Raw genomic sequence first — 23,380 nt, forward strand, 5'->3', positions numbered from 1 at the left:
CCATAACCTGAAAAAAAAACAAGAATTAATTATTTATGAGTATACAAGTCACTGTAACCTTAAAATGTCTTTGTCATATCTTTTAAGTACACAGTGAACTGATAAATGACAAACAAACATTGGCATCCACAGAAATAACATTACTTTCTGGTGCCCCTAATGCATACCCGAATAATTTTTAGTAATCTTTATATTAAGTCATGACATTTAAGGTAAAATTGATTGTCACGCAAATTTTAGAATATGCCCACTGTGGAAAAACATTAACTTTTTTTGCAGATAACGTCATCTGTGTGCATGACATGAATGCCATCAACTTCCCAACTATGACAACAGTACATAGAACCAAGGGAGCAACACTGTTTGCTTTAGATATCAAGGTAAAGTGTCTACAACAAAATACTTGTATTTGTCCTTGGGCAGAGTTTGCACCATTTGGCATGAACATACATTTATATAATCACAATACTTCCATTTATAAGCTTCAGTACTAATACTTGCAACTGTCATTAATATATCTGTCATCATCATCAGGCTTTATGCATTTTGACCTGCAGATTTTGGCTGAAGTCTGCCATCCTTGTGTAAGAGTAAAGTTTCTTTTCTTATACAGTGAAACTTGCTCGAAATGAAATCACATGCTACTAAAATAATTTTCTAAATTGGACAAGTTTCTGTATTACACAGAACTCACTAGTGTACATAAAATTTGTCAGGTATCGTGCACAAAAGTATAAATTCATAATTATACATGTATTTACACACCATCACAACAGCACAGTAGATGTTCATTTACTGCATGTTGTAAAATAGGACACTAGACTATTATACTAATTGATAAATAATATGTTGTTGTTGTGGTCTTCAGTCCTGAGACTGGTTTGATGAAGCTCTCCATGCTACTCTATCCTGTGCAAGCTTCTTCATCTCCCAGTACCTACTGCAACCTACATCCTTCTGAATCTGCTTAGTGTACTCATCTCTTGGTCTTCCCCTACTATTTTTACCCTCCACGCTGCCCTCCAATACTAAATTGGTGATCCCTCGATGTCTCAGAACATGTCCTACCAGCCGATCCCTTCTTCTGGTCAAGTTGTGCCACAAACTTCTCTTCTCCCCAATCCTATTCAATACTTCCTCATTAGTTATGTGATCTACCCATCTAATTTTCAGCATTCTTCTGTAGCACCACATTTCGAAAGCTTCTATTCTCTTCTTGTCCAAACTGTTTACCGTCCATGTTTCACTTCCATACAAGGCTACACTCCATACAAATACTTTCAGAAATGACTTCCTGACACTTAAATCTATACTCGATGTTAACAAATTTCTCTTCTTCAGAAACGCTTTCCTTGCCATTGCCAGTCGACATTTTATATCCTCTCTACTTCGACCATCATCAGTTACTTTGCTCCCCAAATAGCAAAACTCCTTTACTACTTTAAGTGTCTCATTTCCTAATCTAATTCCCTCAGCATCACCCGACTTAATTCGACTACATTCCATTATCCTCGTTTTGCTTTTGTTGATGTTCATCTTATATCCTCCTTTCAAGACACTGTCCATTCCGTTCAACTGCTCTTCCAAGTCCTTTGCTGTCTCTGACAGAATTACAATGTCATCGGCGAACCTCAAAGTTATAATTACTTCTCCATGGATTTTAATACCTACTCCGAATTTTTCTTTGTTACCTTTACTGCTTGCTCAATATACAGATTGAATAACATTGGGGAGAGGCTACAACCCTGTCTCACTCCCTTCCCAACCACTGCTTCCCTTTCATGCCCCTCAACTCTTATAACTGCCATTTGGTTTCTATACAAATTGTAAATAGCCTTTCGCTCCCTATATTTTACTCCTGCCACCTTCAGAATTTGAAAGATAGTATTCCAGTCAACATTGTCAAAAGCTTTCTCTAAGTCTACAAATGCTAGAAATGTAGGTTTGCCCTTCGTTAATCTAGCTTCTAAGATAAGTCGTAAGGTCAGTATTGCCTCACATGTTCCAGTATTTCTACGGAATCCAATCTGATCTTCCCCTAGGTCGGCTTCTACTAGTTTTTTCATTCGTCTGTTCTTTCTCCTGATAACGACGTCCTCTTGAGTAGTCCCTGCCTGGAGATCCAAATGGGGGACTATTTTACCTCTGGAATATTTTACCCAAGAGGACGCCATCATCATTAACCATACAGTAAAGCTGCATGCCCTGGGGGAAAATTACAGCTGTAGTTTCCCCTTGCTTTCAACCGTTTGCAGTACCAGCACAGCAAGGCTGTTTTGGTTAGTGTTACAAGGCCAGATGAGTCAATCATCCAGACTGTTGCCCCTGCAACTACTGAAAAGGCTGCTGCCCCTCTTCAGGAACCACGTGTTTGTCTGGCCTCTCATCAGATACCCCTCCGTTGTGGTTTCTCCTATGGTACGGCTATCTGTATCGTTGAGGCACGCAAGCCTCCCTACCAACGGCAAGGTCCATGGTTCATGGGGGGGATAAATAATACAGCATTTCTGTATTTTTTACTCTAACATTAAATTAGTTTATTATTGTATGTACATACCTTTTATTATTCCCATGTTTATTCACATGACATTTCATGTTTTTTCACCACATATCAAAGAGGAAAACCTGTTTGAATTTCTTGTTCAGAATTCTTTCTTTATAGGCCTACACAATTTTTTGTATTACACAATAGTTCCAACAGCTTGGGAGAAGTTGTGTATGCTGCAAATTGCATAACACTGTTTATGCATGCCATAACTTCTTCAGGCATATTAATTTTTTGACAGGGCAGTGTTTCGCTCTTCCTCTTCTTTCCTTGTTTCTTCCAGATAATCTTCTGTGTTGTGTATTACTCTTAAATCTGTTGCTGAAGCGAAAGTGAATGGAGTTGACAGAAAGTCATCACTTCAAATGTAGTCATCTGCACTATATGTAAAGTTTTGCATTTTAATTAATTCAGCAATTGCTTTCATTTACTTGTGCTTCGATGGCCATATACGTGTCTTATTCTTCATCTCCAAACCTCGCTTCGTTGAAGCACGTGGTAATAGTTTCAGGCTTTATTTTCCTTGCTGATAAGCCAATCCAATTTATTACACCCCCGACAGAAACTGACTATGCAAAAGCAAATGCAATTTTGGCTTCTTCAAGTCTAAAAACAAGAGACTGTATCACTAATTGCCTATAATGGGACTTGATTGTGTAAATAATGCCATTGTCCATGGGTTCTGGATGGATAGTCAAACTTGGTGGGAACTGTGCCAATTTCATGTTTGGTATCTTCACTTTCAGGTGGCAGATTGCATCGTCTGGGGAAAAGAGAACTTTGCAGTTCCCTGTTTTCATTTTGGCATTGAAAGACCCCAATCTCACATAAGACCACTCACCATCCATGCCTTTTTATCGCTTCACCATATGACTGGAAGTTTATTGACATCAATGTTTTTGAAGCAATACAATTTTGGCACATTACCAGTTGCTTCTCCATTTCACCTAATATGTTTCTACACTGCAGTACAGTGTCTTTCCTTGGACATTTTTCCATCGATGCAGTATTGTCTTCCATGCTGTTGCTACACTTTCCTGCACATCCTTAGCTTTCCCACACACTTCATTCCACACGGTGTTGTGCTTAGTGAACTCGCCACCCATTCTGTACATGCTTTAAACTCTGTATTTCCAAGCTCTTTAGCTACTTTCAGAGTCTCGCTCTGCAACATACAAAGGTAAGTTTTTTTTCCCGTGCACTTACAAAACATTCCCAAACTGTCTCATTAAATTCATGATTTCTCATCTTCTTTGCCTTTCTTTTTATTTGCCAGTTTCCTTTCATCCATTTTTCCTGTATTTTATCCTTGTTTCTGAAAGTATCATAAATTTGGGTTTTACCACTGTTGAAGTGTAACATTATTTTGTGCACAGAGAATTTTTGTCTTCTCACCTTGATTACCTTAATCTTTTCATTAAGTGTTAGCAACACACATATTTTGTGTGGCATCATGTTATCAATTAAATTGCTACTAGTCAATTGAAACCGACAGAAAATAATGCAGTTAGTGCATTTCTTTGGAATGCTTGATCTTGCTAGGTATAACTATTGCTTAAAGGAACATCACCCACCTCTTTCAAAGGACAGATTCAGCAGTGTGTTTGTAGGTGCGCTACAATGTTCTAGTGTGCACCCGCATATGTTAGTAATAATGACGAATTAGGAACCCCAACTGAGTGCTCATGAGCAGACCATCTCGTCTGATGTGCCAACACTGCGCATAACTTGTTCTTTGTTCCACAGAGCAGCGCAGTTTGATGTCCACACCCACAGTGCCGTACTGCATCAAACCTTTGTTCTTGGTTTTGCACTGCTTAACAGCATTGGTAGGACTTGACACTCTTTTTGTTAAAAGCAGCGTCCTTGTAGAGTCATTAATAACTAATATGTCCTGTAATACAGAAGTACTGTATAAGCTATTTTCTGCATTATACAATGAATTACTAATTAAGTCTTAAAATTTGCATTCCATTTCTGTGTTAGGCACATTCTATTTATACAAAATATTAGCATTTAAAAGTGAATTGAATGCGTTGGGACCGAAATACTTTGGGCAGATTTCCGAACTGTACATGTTCCGCTTTGTAATTGTTGTTAGTCCTGCCACTTTTATGTGTAACCGTACACCAAACATGTATGGCCTTGGACTTCTTTTGGGCATGGATATGGGTGTTTCATCCACATCTCCTCATTCACCTGAGTTGGGGATCAAATAAAAGCTACTGCAATATATTCAGTTATGACTGTTAATTACTACTGATGTACAGGTTCAGATTATGTGCCATTGTTAAACAACTACAAATAAATAATATAACATTCCAAGAAAAATGTAATAGGATAAAAACATTTTGTAGGCCACAACAAATTTTGTAGTCTGATAACATTCACATAGATATAATATTTGGTGAAATATTATGGCATAGAAATAGATTGAAAGTAACAATGTTCTTGTAGAGATGTCATCCTTGATGCTCTGTAAATAAATCATAGATGTGGTTTCAAACTATATGTGATCTTGGAGGGAGATTAAAGTGACAATATTTACTGTAGAGTGACAGCTCTTTATCAATGACACGAGTAACATGATATGTAAAATTTTGCTGTTTGCAAGCAGGTTGAAACACAAAGTCAGTCAATGTGGGGCAGAGATAACAACACATACATATGTACATCAAAGAGTAACTGGTCAGCAGCACATTATCAATCATGATACTCCACTTAGTGGGCTAAAATTTTATTGATCTGGGAGTAAAATATGTCATTCAAAAGTGAACATGAAATATCAAGTAGATCATGCAGATTACAACATGGGGTACATAGCTAAAAAGTGTGCCTATAGCACATTGGAATAAATATCTAAAACAGTCTTAAAATCTTGTGTTTCTGGTCTGTTTGTTAATTAAGTATATCTTTAGACGGCTGTTTGAAGAATTTATTTTGATTTACTCTTTTCTTTCTTGGGTTGTTGGTTGAATCTCAGCCGTAACGAGGAATTCTGATGTCTGATCTACACTGTTTGATTCCAATATACACTATATTAGTTTGGTGTTATGTGCTTCTACATTTGTTTTATAGCTGAACATTGGCAGCCAGCCATACACATTAATTTGTTTTATGCACTTTTCCAGATTTGTTCAATTAAAAAAGAAACAACAGGCTGGCCAGTCCTGTTGGGAGGTGCAAATTTCAGTAACAGATAACTGATGGAAATGTTTAACGATAAAAGGTTTCAGATCCACAGCTTTCTTCTTCTGGGCAATTAAACAGGAAAAATGTGAAGGAAGGAAGAAAGGAAAGAAGGCAGGTCACTGGGAATTCAGATGGAGGTGGAGCAATGATGAACTCTGCTGGCCACACCTCTTAAAGTTTCAAAAGTTTCATTAATGTGCTATAATCGATAGAAGTGTTACTTGGCTAGGTGGTGCTGGCAAAGTGCTTCTCAGGCAGAGCTGAGTCAACATTACAAATGACGATGATGATGATGATGATGATGATGATGATGATGATGATGATGATAACCCATTGCTGATTTTCAGTGGCCAGTGAAGATACTTGTTATAAGCACACATCTTAATACCTGCCATTGGTCTTGCTAAGCAACAACAGACACAAACTGAACAAAAAGTGACAAAGATGTAGCTATTCAAACTTGAAATTTGTTAATGCCACATTCAAGATAACTGGGGTGAAAATCCTGGTTCGGCTGTACACATTTTTGGCTTCATTTGGTTTTCCTAAATTAATTACGGGATATGCTGGAATGGTCTCTTTGAAACATAGACAGTTTATTTGATTCCACAGTATTGCCTACTTTGATCTCAGCTTCGTTTCTGATGACTGCCCCCCCCCCCCCCCAAAAAAAAAAAGATACTGACCTTTAACCTTCCTTCTTTTGTTCATAGGGAATAACAGGGAAGACTTGTACAAAGTGAGACTATTGAGTGGTAACTGGTAGTAACTGATAAGCTTACTCAAGATGGAAGTTCAGAGGGGTTCAGCACAAGGAGATGATAGGTAACATAAACATTAACGCCACTCATGGACCAAACCGTAGGTATGTTCCAAATAGCCGACTGGTGCCTACAAGGCACAAGTGATCTATGGCTTTGGGATATGTGATCAGCATGATATCGCTCCCGTTGTTATTTTCCATAGATCAGGCGTGATGGTGTCGCTGCTTCTCTATTTGAGTAGCTCTTCATTTGGCCCCATGATGCTGAGAAGGGTCCATTCTAGACCTCCCTGCCACAGAAAAAAAATGGGGGGGGGGGGTAGGGTAAGTGCATAATTAACAGTACAACCCCCATCTCCCACCCCTTCCTACCTTCCCACCCAAGAACATTATTTGCTGGGATGAATAACTAATGGTTGTGAAAGCTAGCAGTTGTGTTAACTTTTATTTGAATTTGTGTCTGTCTGTTAGTGAAAACTGACAACTAATCAGAATTGTTTTCTGTCTTTTTTTTTTTAAACTGACCATTGTTTCATTTTTGAGATCTTCATTTTGAAGGCATTGCAGTATATGATTTTTTTAAGCTAATTTACCTGTGTTTCAGAAATACACGTCACTAACAGGAGAGACGACTGTGGCAGTTCGCATGTGTGTTGCAGTAAAAAGGAGGCTACAGCTATTCTACTGGAAGAACGGCAGCTTTCTAGACCTTCGAGATGATGTCATAGTATCGGACATTCCGCGTGCGCTAGCTTGGTGTGATGAAACTATATGTGTTGGTTTCAAGGGAGAATATTGCCTTGTCCAGGTAAAATGTTGCACCATTTACAAGTGTGCATGTTTTTCATTCATTCATGTGTTGTCTTCAATAAATCACAAAATCCCATCGTGTAGGAGAGCCTTCTGGGCTGTGGAGTGAATCAAGTTGTACATTAACAAGCAGAAGCAGCTCCTGCAGACTACTTGTGAAAGGTTTACTGACATCATTTTGGAAGGGACAGCATTTTGGTGGTACTGAGGATGTCAGAAATTGTTGAAATGCTTGTTTGCAAAATAGTTTATTTTCTGTCACAATTCGTACCCAAATTCAGATAAAAAGTTCATCAACAGGATCAACTGCAATAACTGGAAATGATGCAAGTGATGGGGCCATTAATTTTTTATATTTTACAACAGTAAATAAAATTAATTTTCCCTCAAAGGGGATTTGCTTATCTTCTAGCTACTTCAGATAAATAATCCCTATCTTGAATCCCATATGCACAACATATTAAGCACACAAACTTTTCCATAAAACTTCCACCTGCTATGCTGTGAGGACTCAGATTAAGCTGTATTTCACATGTCGCAGTTTTTAGTCTGCTGTTATTTTTGAGCTTTGTACACATGGTCCACCTAGAAAATCTTCACTGTAATTGGTACACCAAATGCGTGTTAGAGGGTCAGAGTAGACAAATAGATAAACAGATAGATAACTAGAGGGCAGGAAAGAGAGCAGAAGGTTGTTTGAGGGGTAACGGGGGGGGGGGGGGGGGGATTATAGTTACTTGAAATTATTAATTTATTTCCTCATTCAGGGATTATCTTATGATGATATAGAATTTACCATCATAATACAATGAAAACAAATTAATCAAAAATATATGTCCAATCTGAAATATAAGTAGTCAGTTAGTTTCATGTTCCATGGATCATTTTGAACAATAAATCGTAATCATGTTGAATGAGTCCTTTTACATTCACATCGCAAATTAATTTCTAAATATAGCTGCATGCTGAACATTTATAAGTGTCCTTTTTTTTTATTCAGATGTTGGTAATTCCGTCTTTTACACAGTACAGTAATAGAAATTCTTCTACATTATAGCAGTTGTTAAGGAGAAACTTTTTCAGTTTGTTTTCAAATTTCCCTTTGCTGTCTGTCAGACATTTTACATCCCCAGCTAAGTAATCACATACTGTAGATGCAGCATTGTGCATCCTTTTGTGCTAATGACAACCTTAATGTGGAAATGAATGTCATTTTTCCATCTGGTACTCTAATTATGTACATCATTGTTCCTTTTGAATTGCTGTGGATTATTTACAACAAACTCCATCAGGAATAACTTTATTCTGAAACAATAGTCAAACTGCCCAACTCCTTAAAACAGAAATCTGCAAGATAATAATGGGTGAGCACCGCATATCGTTCTTACAGCATATTTTTGAGCTATGAACACTTTCTTTCTTAACGATGAATTACCCCAGAACATTATTCTATATAATATTCTTGAAAGAAAATATCCAAAATATGTCAGCATACCCATTTGCCTTTCCCCCAAAATTTGTAATGATTGTAATGTGGCTGAAATAAGTCGTTTTGTGATATCCAAAATGTGCTTTTCCTGTTCAAATTCTCATCAATATGGAAACCTAAAAATTTTGGAGTTTACACCCCACTTATTATTTCCTTGCCATGGGTTACACTTTTCATTGGTTTTAATACTGAATGCAGTTGGTCCCTATTGTACATTGTTCTTTGATACAGTAGAATCCAGTTTTTACATTCCCACATTTTATGTTTGGCTCCTTTTTATGTTCATTTTTGTCAGTCTAAACAGAAAGAAGTCCCATTTTCTCAATACAATGCTTTCCCATCATTAATGATTCTGTGTTAAATTTTTCCCACATTTTAAATATTCTTTGACATTATCGTGACCATTAAAACCGATTTTTATGTAGATTTCTGCAAAAAGTGCATTGTATTCGTGCTCAAAGTCAACCTTGGGACAAAGCAGAAAAATAAGCTTAGTTATTGATCGTGTAACATAGCATTAGTGCGATAAGCAAGATTTTTCATTGTCGACGTGTTGGGTCATGACCACCTGTATTATAGGTTCGCAAGGATGAGAAAGTATTCTGAATCACCTCCTGAATGATAATCATGATCTGACAATAGTGACTTTAGCAGCAACCTTCATTCTGCTCTTTGTGTTGTATTACATCTTATTTTATTCACAGTCATTTATATAAATAAACACCACTTTTGAGGGGGGGGGGGCTTTCATGAATTGTTGTTAGTTCTGCGTGATATATGCTAATCTGTACTAGGCACCTAGTCTTAGGTTGACACAACGTGATGTTAGACGCAAACATTCCTCCTCAAGATGCTCCATAACATGGCGACAATTTCTGCCATCCCAGAGTCAAGTGACCCCCTTGTCAGCAACAAGCTGTAGATTTTGTGCCTATTGTTCTCTCTTTAGGAAGACTGCCAACTTCATTGTTTTAACCAATATAGTGTTACAAGTTCTATTTACCGTAATTTCATAATGGTTAACAATAATAAGTCTCACATTAGAACACAAATATCTTTTTAATGTGGTTTCATGAAACTTTTGCTTCCGTGTTTTTATTTATACCATTTGGACATGATTGAAACAAAGTGGGGATTCTGCACACGTGTTTGTGTGTGTCAGCACTGCCTTTATGATTGAGTATTGTATATTGTAGAGAGACAGGTATCACTAATTGCTGTTAGAAAGAAACAGAAACATTTATTTCGGATTTTTGTAAATAGGCAAACTTTAAATTGTTTTAATTTCATATTTTGAACAATATAAATAGAATGACAGTAAGAGTAATTTATTAATTTTCATTTGTTGTGTTTCCTATGCTAACCTGTGTTTTACACTATTTTGGGTTAGTCCACTGAAAAGCGAAAAAAGGGGGTTTTACTGTATACACACAGTTACACCAGACAACTAATAATATGGACATAGTTTTCCACTTCACTGCTGCACTCGTTGAGGACGCCCGTTGGTGACTGCTGGGCAACAAATGTGCTGCTGTTCTACTTACACTATCTCCAGTCTGTTTGGAAAGCTGGCTCCAGGTCTGTAAATACACCGCTCTGCCCCTTGTGCACCTTCGTGTACTCCCCTCAATATACCTGAAAAACTCAGTCTGCATGATGAGTGAGATGTTGAGCTCAGGAAAACGACAAGATTATCATGTACTGTAGATCTTGACACATGATTTTACATGTGTGTCATGTCAAGTAAAGTGACAGGGTGTTGTAGTTGAGCCCTTCATTATTAACCACTTTCTTGAGTCCTGCAAGCAGTCATTCATTGTGTAGTGTATATTATTTAAGAAGAATATATATGAAACTCTCTTTTGTAAGCAGTTAAGTATTCTAATATTTTCTTCTCTTTGTGCAGTTTTTTATACAGTTTTATTCTCTGATGGAAAATGCTGTTTTGAGTTTTTTGATTGTTTACCCTGGTAAATGTAAGCCCAAATGTACTCTTGCTCTACAATGATGTATAGAAATACTTAGTAATGTTTTCCCTGATTTGCATAACAGATTGGTGGATGTACTCATTTAATGCAGTGTGACTACCAGTTTTTTAAATTGTTCTTTACAGTGAGCTTGGCCATCATTTCTAGTTATTATTCGTACTGTCCTTTTATGCAGTCTAAAAATTGTGTCCTTGTTTTGTGTATTTGATCCCAGAAAAGAATCCCACAGTTAAGAACTTTGTATACATAGGAATAGTATGTCTAGGAATAGTACGTCACAACAGGACATTAACTGTTATCAAATGATTATAGAAACTTAAGAATAAAACATACTGAAGCCATTCTTTTTGCCAGCATCCTTGCGTGTTCATTCCATGTCAATTGACTGTCAGTATCCCTTCCTGAAAGGTTTGTGTTTGTTACACAATCTATAGATTTATCAGCTATATTCAGTGTCACTTTATTACATACTGCTCAATCATAGACAGTCTTTAGGATTTCATTTGTCTTCTGTAATAGGAGTTCTGGTATTTTATCAGTGACTATAATGTTACTGTCATCAGCAAAGAGAACTTTTTTTCCATCTTGTATGCTGTCTGAAAAGCCATTGATGTATGTTAGAAACAGAATTGAACCCTGAGAAGCACCGTGTGTGTGTGTGTGTGTGTGTGTGTGTGTGTGTGTGTGTGTGTGTGTTTCTTGTCTGACAATTTTTCTACCAAAAATTTATCATCAGCAGATGTGTGAGCTATCTCTACCTTGTGCAATGTACACCCTGTTATACTGGCAAAGCTTCAGCTACGATGCTGTTAATTTTGGTTTTCAACAGCAATTGATAGGGCTCTCTGGGGGTGTCTGTCTTGGTTGCAGTAATTTGTGTTAAATATATGTGAAAGATTATATTCCATAACATTCAGTAGTTTTGTGTCCTTCAAGCACTGTTTAACAGCAGCCCCAATTTGTTCTTTCAGCTCTCAAATTCAACAGGGACACAACAGGAATTGTTTCCAATGGGCAAGCATCAGGAGCCAAGTGTCACAAAACTGTCAAATGGAATATTCGCACTTGGAAAGGACCAACAATCTATCTTCATGACGACAGCAGCAACCCCAGCCTATAAGCATGCTGTCAAGTGGTCGGATGTCCCAGTGGCAATTGGTGAGCTTAATTCCATTATCTCAGAATGCCGGAGGAATGGTGGCATTACTACAAGAAGGCCGTAATCAGTCTGCTGAAGGAAATACCCAAATTTTGAAAGACCTGCTACAGTTGACTGCCTCCTTTTGCTTTCAAAAATATTTTTTTGTGTAGAGTATATGATATTTCCGTGGTAAACTTTCTGGTTTCACCTGAACTTGTAATAGTTATTAGCGCCCCCCAATCTACCTTTGTGCTTTGACAGCCACCTTACCTTGTAGCACTTCAAGTCATTCCTTTTCCTGTTCCACTCAAAAGTGAAGTGAAGGGGAAAACCAACTGTCTTTCTGCTTCAGTATAAACCTCAGTTTCTCTTATCTTTGTGGTCCTTATGCAAGACGTTTGTTGGTGGCCGTAGGATTGTCCTGCAGTCTGTTGCAAAGGCCAGTTCTCTAAACTTTCTCAATAGTGTTTTGCGAAAAAATTTGGTTTTTCTCTGGGGACTCCCATTTGAGTTCACATAGCATTTCCACAACATTTATACCCTGTTGATAACAAATCTGTAGCAGCACTCCTCCTAATTCCTTCTATATCTTCCTTGAATCCGACTGGATGGAAATCCCAAACATTGAGTAGTTTTGAAGAATGGATCTCACAAGCATTCTGTACACTTAGATGAGCCACCTGTTTTTAGTATTGTCCCAGTAAACCACAATCAACCTTTCACTTCCTATAAACCAACCTTATGTGCTCATCAGGATGGAATGTAACAATATTATAAAAAGGATAGTTGCTACTCACCATACTGCAGAGATACTAAGTTGCAAATTGACACAACAAAAACACTTGTTTGCGGGAATGTGTGTACATATGTTCTATCTCATTACTTGATAGCCTTCTTTTTATGTCTATCTGTGACTCAGCATCTCCACTATATGGTGAGTGGCAACTATCCTTTTCAGAATCTTATGTGCTCATTCTATATCGTGTCAGTTTGCAGTGTTATGCCTAGATATTTGATTGCTCTTCATATTCTATTGCCACTGCCAACAAATACCCTTCAACAGAATATTGCACCAGACCTTTAATGGGAACAAAATTTAAATTTTCAATTGTCTCTGGGCAATAGAAAATGCACCACTTCAACAACTTTCATTGGAACTACTACACCTACATATCAGAAAAACAACATTGAAAATAACTTCAAGAAAAGGCAGCTGAAGATGTGCTTCAAGGGAGTCTTTTCCAAGCTGAGCAAGTAAATAAGAGTTAGAAGCTTGCTTCTGCATTTGAAACAATTGTAAGTGAAATTATTCTTGTCTGGTCTTCCTTTCTGAAGAACTCGTCTCCAGACTTGCGCTTTCCAGATGGAAGTGGCATGTAGTTATGGAAACACAAAAAGAGGTGCATGTTAATGTGATCGTGTGGATATAATCCAATGTAAAGTAAAATGGTGACTGATGTAGTAAACTGTTTTCATTCAAAGGAATGTATGGGTATGGACCTCATAGTTTCCATACTTAAAGTGAAGAAGATTAAAAAGCTTATGTGGCCCGTTAAATTCTGAGAAACTTTCTGAATCATATGTGGAAATGCTGTTCTTAAGAATTATGAGATAGGATGGTTGGAAAGTATATATGTATACTGCGGCAGTGAAAATTCAAGTATTGCTGGCATATAGATAAAAAATAAAAAATAAAAAAAACTATATGTGTATTTTCGACCTATAGTGCCCAGGCTAGTCAGCTGCTGTGGTGGGTAACAGAGCTGGGTGCATTGAGGTTGGACTGTAGACAGTGTACTACCGCCGTCCGCCGCTCGTGGACTCGCGGTAGCGTTCTCGCTTCCCGAGCACGGGGTCCCGGGTTCGATTCCCGGCGGGGTCAGGGATTTTCACCTGCCTCGAGATGACTGGGTGTTTGTGTTGTCCTCATCATTTCATCATCATCCAGGAAAGTGGCGAAATTGGACTGAGCAAAGACTGGGTAATTGTACGGGCGCTGATAACCACGCAGTTGAGCGCCCCACAAACCAAACCATCATCATCATCACACAGTGTACTACCGTGGGCAGGGTAGTAGTGGATTTGTGTTTAGGTTCTTGGTAGACATCCAATGAGACACCGTACAAACAGTATTGTAAAACTATTCATTTATTACTCGCAAGGAGAGGTCCCCAACAGTGGAATCAACTTTTTGAAATCATCTATACAGTGGTGTAGGTTAAGCCATTCACCCTGATATGCCCTTATTTGCAAGTAATTGAAAAATAAAAGATATCAGAATTTAACATGAACATCTACACCTTTCAAAAACTACTATTTAATGGACTGGGTGCGCAGTATAATGATTAAGTTACAGGTGTCACATGCTTAAGATTGTGGTTTCAGATATTGTGAACTGCTTTGACATTTTATATTTTTAATTCTTTATTAAAATTACCTGGGTCATTATTTTCATTCAATTAATTTGTTTAAATGTATTTTTCTATTTCTGTTGCTTTGTCACATAATTTTAGTCGTCATATTCTCTCATTTTTCTTCCTACCATTCATTCTTTACTTGGAATCATTGTTCATGAGATTTGTCACTTTCATGTATTAACTTGTTTATTTTGTTCCTTTTATCATCCTATATTTTTGTCCATGTTATTGCATTCATTATTTCTGTTCATCGTTGTGCTTGAATTTTGTTTTATTTTTAATCACTTCTTTCATTTAAATCTGCATCTGAATTAGTTTGTCCAAGTGCAACAAGAATTTATGTTTTAAATATTTGTATGGTGATTACCACCCAAAAAAAGTACATCTTATAACGAAAAATGTTTTTGGCACCATTGTACTGTCAATATAAATAGGTTATTTAATCTCTTCTTTTTTGACCTATACATCAGCAGTTTAAAATGTTTCAATATTAGAACAGACAAATAAAAATAATTAAATTCACATGCATAAAAATTTCAAGTCTAAAAAGAATGATACGAAGAAAAAATTAGAGCAACTGAAGAAGTTAATATGGTGATTAAAATTATGTAATAGAAAAAAATAAATTTAACCCAGTTAATTGAATAAAAATAATGACCAAAATCATTTTGTAAAAAATTTGAAAATAAAATATTTTAAAGCATGCGATGAGATTTGAACGCACAACCTCCTGCATGTGAGGCTTGTGCCATAACTGTTGCACCGGATAATCAATCTGCAAAGCATTCCTCTTTCAAAGCTGTAGCCTATCACCTGAAATTCCAAAATATTTTTTAGACAGTTACTCGCAAACAAGGGCCCACCAGGGTGAATGGCCGCAGGATGTTATACCTGTGACCTTAACATATATCACCATATTGAACATTTCAAAAAGTTGATTCCACTGTTGGGGACCTCTCCTTGTCAGTATCATAATTATCGTGGTGTTGCCCGAGAAGCAGAAATATTCGGGATGTTAGCAGTACACGACGAGCGAGGGAGAAACAGTTGTCTGCATACAGAAAGAGGAGGTGACGGCATTGTGTAGGTGGCGAAGGCACAGCAAGCCTGTTGACCGAGCACGACGAGTACACGGCGTCAGATGCGCAACCTAGATGCTGGGCAAATCGTCGTGCACAGGATCCCGTCATAGAACATGTGTAAAAATGGCAGCTCACTAAATTGTAGTCTGCCCAGAGCAGAGGCAGGCAGCAAGGGGTTTCATCCGCAGGTATTGGCGGTCGAACAGCTGCGCTGCCTGGGCTCCAGCTGCAGACCTCCAGAGGCAGAGGCCATCTGTGTGGTCCACCATCTGGAAAGCACCGAATCTACAGTCAGACCCTTTGCCAGCAGCGAAGCTGCAGCTAGCAACTGCAGGGTGGAGAGGCTGACTATTGGAACTGTGTAGATTTGTGGACTGACATTTTCCCTCCCCGGGACCAGTGGCCGGCATACTGTGATACCCTTGACTAAAAATGACAAGTATTTATACTGTCTTGGCCTGTCCTCCTTTTTATAGCATTGATTTTTATCGGGTATTTCACAATGAGTCTGTGGCTCAAATGTGAAGTATCCAGAAGGTGAAGTCTTTGCTTTTCTGCTGTGTCAGTGTTATTTACACTTCACGCCCACCTGCTCAGTGACTACACAACATAACCAGCTCGATGCTCCGGCAACAGTACTTACCGTATTCACTTGAATCTGAGCCGCACTTTTTTTCCAATTTTTGTAATCCAAAAAAACCACCTGCGGCTTAGAATCGAGTGCAAAGTAAGCGGAAGTTCTGAAAAATGTTGGTAGGTGCCACCACAACTAACTTCTGCCGTCGAATATATGTAGCGCTACACAGGCATGCTTTGCAGGCACAAAGATAAATACTGGCACCAAAACCTCTGCGGCAGTAAATAAATTAAAAAAAAAAAAAAAAGTGGAAGTCGAGCTTTTTTTCCTCTGCCAAGAGTTTTGGCCACTGCATTTTCATACATTATCCATCAAAGTAAATACAAATTCCGTATTGTTCATGTTCGAATGTTGCAGCTTTTCAATGTACTATGACAATCCGACTGGCAAGTTTGTTAGGTATGTTTGTCATATGGCCAACTCCACGGTCTGAATTTCTTCCTACCTGTGAGAGGAGATGGTTGCTAATAGGAACTTTTATGAATTGTGAATCACATGCAATATTCTCTTCACCATAAGAATAATACGAATATAAACATTTTGTCATGTATTCTTTCATGTTTGCTGCTATCTCATTTAAATTCTGTCTGCCTAATAAACTACAAAACTAGAGTGAGACAACAGCAAATTCGGAAGAATATACATATCATGTCATGTTTATATTCGTGTTATTCTTATGCATAATAGTGATGCAGTCAGAAATGAAGCACGGCAATTGACTAGATTTTTAAATCTAAAATGACTCTAATTTCTGTGCAGAATGTAATGTACTAAAGAGGCGTCTGCAAAGATTTTCAAACAGTGAAAAATTTTCATTAAACTCTTGTTCAGAACATCTTCCATCATACACAGTATATTATTTGGTTCTTGTTGATCATTATCAAAGAAAGCAGCAGTGTAAGTAACAACAAATAGCAGTCTCTTGCCATTGTTTCGCGACAGGCCCTAAACACTCATTATCAGAATGCGACAAACAATGCATGACACAGTACAGTAATGCATCTTCAGCTTAGAGTGACGTAAACACCTATAACAAAGAGAATGGCACTTATCAGATCAAAGAAAAATAAGCAATCAATTCAAACCAGACGAAGCACGTGAAAAAGGAAGAGTACCCGTATAAATACGGACGGAGCACCTGACACACAGCAATGGCTACCTGGTAAAGCTTAACTGCGAAGCTTACGACTCGAACCAAACTACTGTAGCTGTATCATCATTCATTCGACCTAAATTGTGTTTCATATTACAATGGACCAACTTTGTTTCGATTTGGAGGTATGGCCTAAAACTTTTCTCTCCCCTTGAATTTCAAATCTCAAATTTCAGGTGCGGCTTAGATTCGGGAAATTTTTTTTTCCTTGATTTCGAGTCTCATTTTCCAGGTGCGGCTTAGATTCGAGTAAATACGGTACTGCTACGGCAAGTAGTGTAACTATGCTTGGCCATCTCACTTGGCATGCTTCCCTGGCTTCTTGCGTTAACTGGGGGAGGGTCTCAATTTTACACAGCCTCACCAAGTAAGTTATTTGTGGTGTAGCATGCCTCGCTCCTTCAGAAATTAATGTTTACCAGTTATTACAGATTGTCTGTCATTGTTACTAATTTATCACCTTTATTATGGAGTTCAGATGGTCACTAAAAATTGTGGAAATGCACTTTTTAGAATTTGGTGTTCTGGAAAAAATTGCACAAGATGTTGTTTACATTTTGCTAATCACATGTCACTAAAATGTTTTATAGATTGTAATGGTTTCCTTCCTGAGTACGTAGTAAACCTGTCTAGAAATGATTTCGTCACCACTGATTACTAAGATAAGTTATGCCAAGTGACGATGAAAATTTTTCGTCCTGTGCTTTTTATCTTCAAAGAAAGGAATAAAACTGCTGTTGAACCAAAGTGACGTCACAAAGCTCGAGGGATTCCTCTATAAGCTGTTTCAGTTTTTCTAACCAAATGACATCATGCAATGCACAGTTCACCTATTTACCCGTAATTGATAATACACATTACACGGACACTATTACAGTAATATCTCTCTCCTTTAATTTATTTAGATAGTGCTGGGAGTAAATTATTATGGACCCATGATTTTTTTCAGTAGTTTTGTGACATCCATGTACAGTGGTTTTGTTCATCTTTTTAGAATTCAAAAGCTCTGCGAATGTAGAGTTAGCTCCTAAGGAATTTTTTAGTTGTTTCATCAGAAATGCAAGCAATTAGTCATTTTTTAGGTCCTTTGGCAACTATTAACAGTTTCTGTAAAGACGAGCCTTACACAAATGATAATGTGAAATTAAATCCTGAAAATGATATCTGAAGTGTAAGTGGAAAAAAATAATTGGTGGAAGCTTCTGTAGGTCTTCCAAAACTAAAAACCTCCTTTGGAGCTAACACTATGTATGCAGTGTCTTTGAATTCTAGAAAGATGAATAAAACCACTGTACACTGATGTCACAAAACTACTGAAAATTTCATCGGTCTATAATAATTAACTCCCAGCACTATTTAAATGAATTAAAAAGAGATGGATATTACTATAATAGCATCATTGTGATGTGTATTATTAAGTGTGGATAGATAGGTGAATTATGCATTTTGTGACATCACGTGGTTTGAAAAACTGCAACAGCTTCCAGAGGAATACCTCGAACTCTGTGATGTTACTTGGTTCAATAGCAGTAGCCATGGACTTGCCTGTCATGTTAATTGCAGTAAGAAGTGAAAAAAAATGATAGTGAAAAATCTTCAGTGGATGGAGAATAACAGCCAACTAGTGGCAAAATACAGGTTTACTAAACCTCGACTCTGGTTTGGACACTTTTAACTGTCTTCTTCGGAAGCTATATTGCATAGAATCACAAACTATCTGTACCTAGTGTGGGAATCGTTGACTTTGTCTAGTAATGTGTGTGTCATCCATTTAATCACCATTTAAAACACATGATTGTAGCTCTCTGTTGCAGAGCTTTCTTAAAAGTTCGGTTCTATTTCATTCTAATACCACACATTTGACAGTGGATACAGCAACATGTAGTGTGCCAATTGAAAGACTTGTATATATGTGACACTTAAATATAAAATTGGCATCAGATCTTACAGAGCCTAAGTATGCCATGTATAGAGCTAATGACATGCGCTGAAGTGAAAAATGATCACAATAAAAAAAAGTAAGTACTGTAAAAGTACCCCTTGATGTTTCCTAAAATAATTTTTACCCTTTTCCACTTTTCCTGATTTTTTAAAATTTATAGTTGTTTTTATTCCTGGAAAAACTTTTTTAGTTAGGATAGGAAAGTGTCTCAAATAGAGCGTTTAAATGCCTAAATCAGGCTTCTAATTTTTAAAATTCTCCAGGGATGGGCTCCCAGACAATTTCCATGTGATTATTGACAGCCCCCCTCTCAACATTGGCAGCTGTAGAAAATATGGCCTCTGGATTTTTGCTTGTGGTTCCTCTGCAAAATCTCAACACACATTTAAAAGCTAACAGTTATACACAGTACACTTATTTTTCCACTTATACTAGTTAAGCTTAAACCACAAGGTTCATTTACTGTTTTCTTAATTCTAAGTATTATTTTTCATGTTTATTCCACTGGACTATCTTGCTTCCCTACAGTAACCTGATCGCACTAAGTCATTACATTACGTGCAATACATTACTAAATTCTCCCATCTTTGCAAATTCCTGAGCAAACATTTCACAGTAGACAATCTAGCTCAACTCCTACTTATGCTTCACACTTCTGCATGTTTACCAAATAGTTTATTTACTTTAACTAATCCTTACTTAATACAATTTACCCATTCAACTGGTAGATGCACTGGAAGTTCAGGGGGCGGGACGTTTTCTACCTCAGGTAATTTGCACAAATCAAAACCAAAATCAGTACAGCACTAGAAACTGAAATAATTGTGATCACAATGAGATGGCATTGCATATCATGATACTGTCTTAAACATGTTCAAACATTTGTATAGCAGTTATTTGACTCTTTTTGGTAGACTGTAAGGTCATTCAGAGAATGAAGGAGGTCCAGGTGTAGGGTGCTATTTAAATAGGTCTGGTTCTGGGCTCAGGGTGTATACGCCTTGGGACTACCGGAAAATCTGGGAAAACCCCAGGAAGTCTTTCATCCAGGAAAATGTGGAAATAACCTGGAAATTTTAGACTTCCGAGAATTTTTCATTATTTTAGTTTTCAGTTAAATTTTTGTAGTTTTGACTGATAAGAACAGATAACTCTAACAAAGAATTTTACTTTTGCCCACTACTGCCAAATAATACTGCAGCAATAAAGCATAAACAAGAGAATAAAACCAAAATTAAATTTAGTTGCAAAGTAGATGTACCATTTACAACAACAAAACACAGTGCACACACTAGCATCTGCCAGCAGCAAAATATGTAAAAGACTATGCAATATTTTGTAATAAGAAACTGCTTTCAATGCGTCTTTCTTGTTGGCTTCGTTTCAATGAATGTGGCATCACAGTTGTATACATTTGTAACAGGTCGCGGGAAAATATGCAAATGGTTGTTTGTAAAGCATTACTTTCATAGTAAATTTCTTTTATGCAAGATTAATTACGTTAGTATGACAATGTGCATTGAATTGTTAGAGAACTGGCCATTTAGAAAAGTTTCGGGCCCAGAAGACCAGCCATTTATGCTATTATTTAATATTTTACTGGCACATTTGCGTTTGATATATCTTAAAGGGTAACACACACTAAAAAAGTCCACTTTTCAAAGTTAGTTTTTTGTATTTTAGCTCTTTCACGTATTACAAATTATGCAATAATGATGGAAAATAGTATAATTATCCTCTAAAAAAGTGCGAATGAGTTCTTGAGCAGTTGCACACATAATTGACTTTTCTATGGAAAAGTCAAAGTGCTGGACAGAACTTGTATTCACCCAGGTAACCTACAAAATGTTCAGTGCAAAGCAGTGAAATTTTAATCGTGCTTGTCAGAAATATTCAGCTGCTGCAATTTAAGCTGTACTCTTAGAATTCTGCCTAATCACGCCATTGGGAAAAAGCAGCAAAAAAATTTTGACAACAAATATTATATGTGAAAGCGCAGCTTTTCTGGTAACTATGCTGTATGAATATTAATTTAAACCGTTAAGTTTTTCTATTTGTGTGTTCGTATTACTTGACAATGATGTTGCCATTAGCTGACTATATCACGGATCCTATGCTCTGAATATCTGCTCTCTCTGCCTGGTGAAATCACATGACGTGAGCTATGATTTACTGGCAGAAGCACATTGCAATCTTGATTTCAGTACTGGGGAAGCAACTGTGCTATATCAGCTGGAATTCCTGTTTATACTTTCATAATGCAAAATATGGAGATTAAATGTTGCCGCACATCAAAGAGCTTCCCAAAATGTGTTCTTCTTCCCCCCCCCCCACCACCACCATTTTTTATTTTTATTTTTTTTAATTTTTTTTTTTTTACAATAAAGTGTGTTTTTGGCCATGGAAAGTGCATTTTGAACTGGGAAACCTGGGAAAAATCCAAGACCTTTTGTTTTTTTTGTCCCCTTATACACCCTGTAGGTTATTAACACATGTCACCTTCTCTGGTCAATACAACGAGGGCTGTGTCACGTTCATTATGGTTGTTCCGAAGACGGTAGCTGGGAGACAGAACATCATACCTGCTATGCCACAGATTGTACCATTGATCAACATTCCACTATCTCACAATTACATTTGTACCATTCCTTAAGGCCTTGTTCATTCGTAGCTGTTTACTGTCACATCTGCATGAATACTACAAAGAATCCCTCAAATTTCATTTACCGGGTAAATTACACACCCATAACGGTTCAGCAAGATACTTAAAAATTACAATTATGGACAACTTAAATTGGAACAATAGCATAGATTATGTGGGGAAAGCAAATCAAAGACTGTGTTTTATTCACAGAGCACTTAGAAGATGCAACAGATCTACTAAAGACACTGCCTACACTATGATTGTCCCTCCTATCTAACCTTCCCCAACCTATATCCCTCTTTCCTCTCTGTGAGAGGATGTATTTAGTTGGAACTTCTGGGCTGAGAGGCTATGGTTAATATATAAAATCGTTTCCTAATATTTCATCTCTGGCTGCGGGAGGCAGTGTGTTACCTCTGAAGGTGTCCTCTGCAGTCAGAGACAAAATGTTAGGGAACAGTTTTATAGGAGAGCCACAGCCTCTCAGCCTGATCACTCAGACCCCAGTTTGGGGTGGACCCATTTGTTGTGAGGATATAAGAAAGAATACCCGGTGAAAGACAGTAAAGCTGGATTAAAGAGGAAAAGAAATGAAAAGTAGAACGCAGTTAAGAAATAGGAGAAAGGAGGGAAAAAGCCAGTAAGAGGGGGGAATGAGGATAAAAAATGAAATTCTGCCATTGGGGAAAAGAGTCTGAGCAGGTAAAATTTCATTGTTTAATCCATCATGGTTTTTATCTTAACTTCCACTGCTCCCTGTTCCTCTCACTCTCTCTTTGATTTTCCTACATCTCCTTTTCTGCTTTCCTCATATTTCTTAAATCTGGTATTCATTCTGCTTCCATTTCTCTTCTTCTTAATCCTCCTTTACTTCTCACTCTATCCTTCTGTCCTCTCTGGAATGGAGCTGACACACTGCTATTCTCTCTTTGATGCTGTCCATCCTGCCTCCTAGTACTGACCAGCCATTCTGTCTTTTTGTAATTTTACTGTCTTCTCAAGTGAACTTTCCCACAATGAATGTACTAACTAATATTTTTGCTCGTATGAAATGTATTTGGTAAGTGTGTATTTATTTGGGAGATATTACAGTGACCTTTCAGTGACAGCTGCGTGTGACTCCATGATGCACTAACACTTTCAGCATACGACGAGCCATACCTGGTGGCAGTCCTGCCGGAAGGCTTGGAGGTGCGCACTCTGGAGCCGGGCGCCCCACTGTTGGTGCAGAGCATTGCGCTGCCACCCCCGCAGCGGCCGAGACTGGTGGCGCCCTGCCGGCGGGGGCTGCTCTACCTCGCCTCTCCCGCCTTCGTCTGGTGCCTCCAGGCCGCCGAGCTGTCTCGCCAGATCTCCACCTTGCTGGAGCAGCGCCAGTTCCAGCTCGCTCTGCGGCTTACGGTTAGTAGCATGGAGTACTATAGGATAGGGATACTCAGACTGACAGCTGGGGTGATCTCTGTCATTCAGCTTAGAATGCTAACATATCCCTTAAGCAAGTCCCACTGTCATTTCAAAAAGTCAGATCTTGGAAATGATTGGAGGTGGAGCATTGTGGTTTGTTGTAAAACATTTAG

General features: G+C 37.8%; 1 protein-coding gene across 1 annotated transcript in view; it reads left to right on the forward strand.

Annotated features, from left to right (window-relative positions):
* LOC126106520 (vam6/Vps39-like protein) overlaps window positions 1-23,380 on the forward strand; it is a 119,525-nt gene that overhangs the window by 19,190 nt on the left and 76,955 nt on the right. Inside the window, exons 3-6 of the mRNA XM_049912848.1 lie at window positions 280-380; window positions 7,105-7,308; window positions 11,759-11,945; window positions 22,948-23,204. Of these exons, the coding sequence (XP_049768805.1) occupies window positions 280-380; window positions 7,105-7,308; window positions 11,759-11,945; window positions 22,948-23,204 (749 nt within the window). The remainder of the gene's footprint in view (window positions 1-279; window positions 381-7,104; window positions 7,309-11,758; window positions 11,946-22,947; window positions 23,205-23,380) is intronic.

This window comes from Schistocerca cancellata, chromosome 10 (genome assembly GCF_023864275.1).
Source record: "Schistocerca cancellata isolate TAMUIC-IGC-003103 chromosome 10, iqSchCanc2.1, whole genome shotgun sequence".
NCBI lineage: Eukaryota > Metazoa > Arthropoda > Insecta > Orthoptera > Acrididae > Schistocerca > Schistocerca cancellata.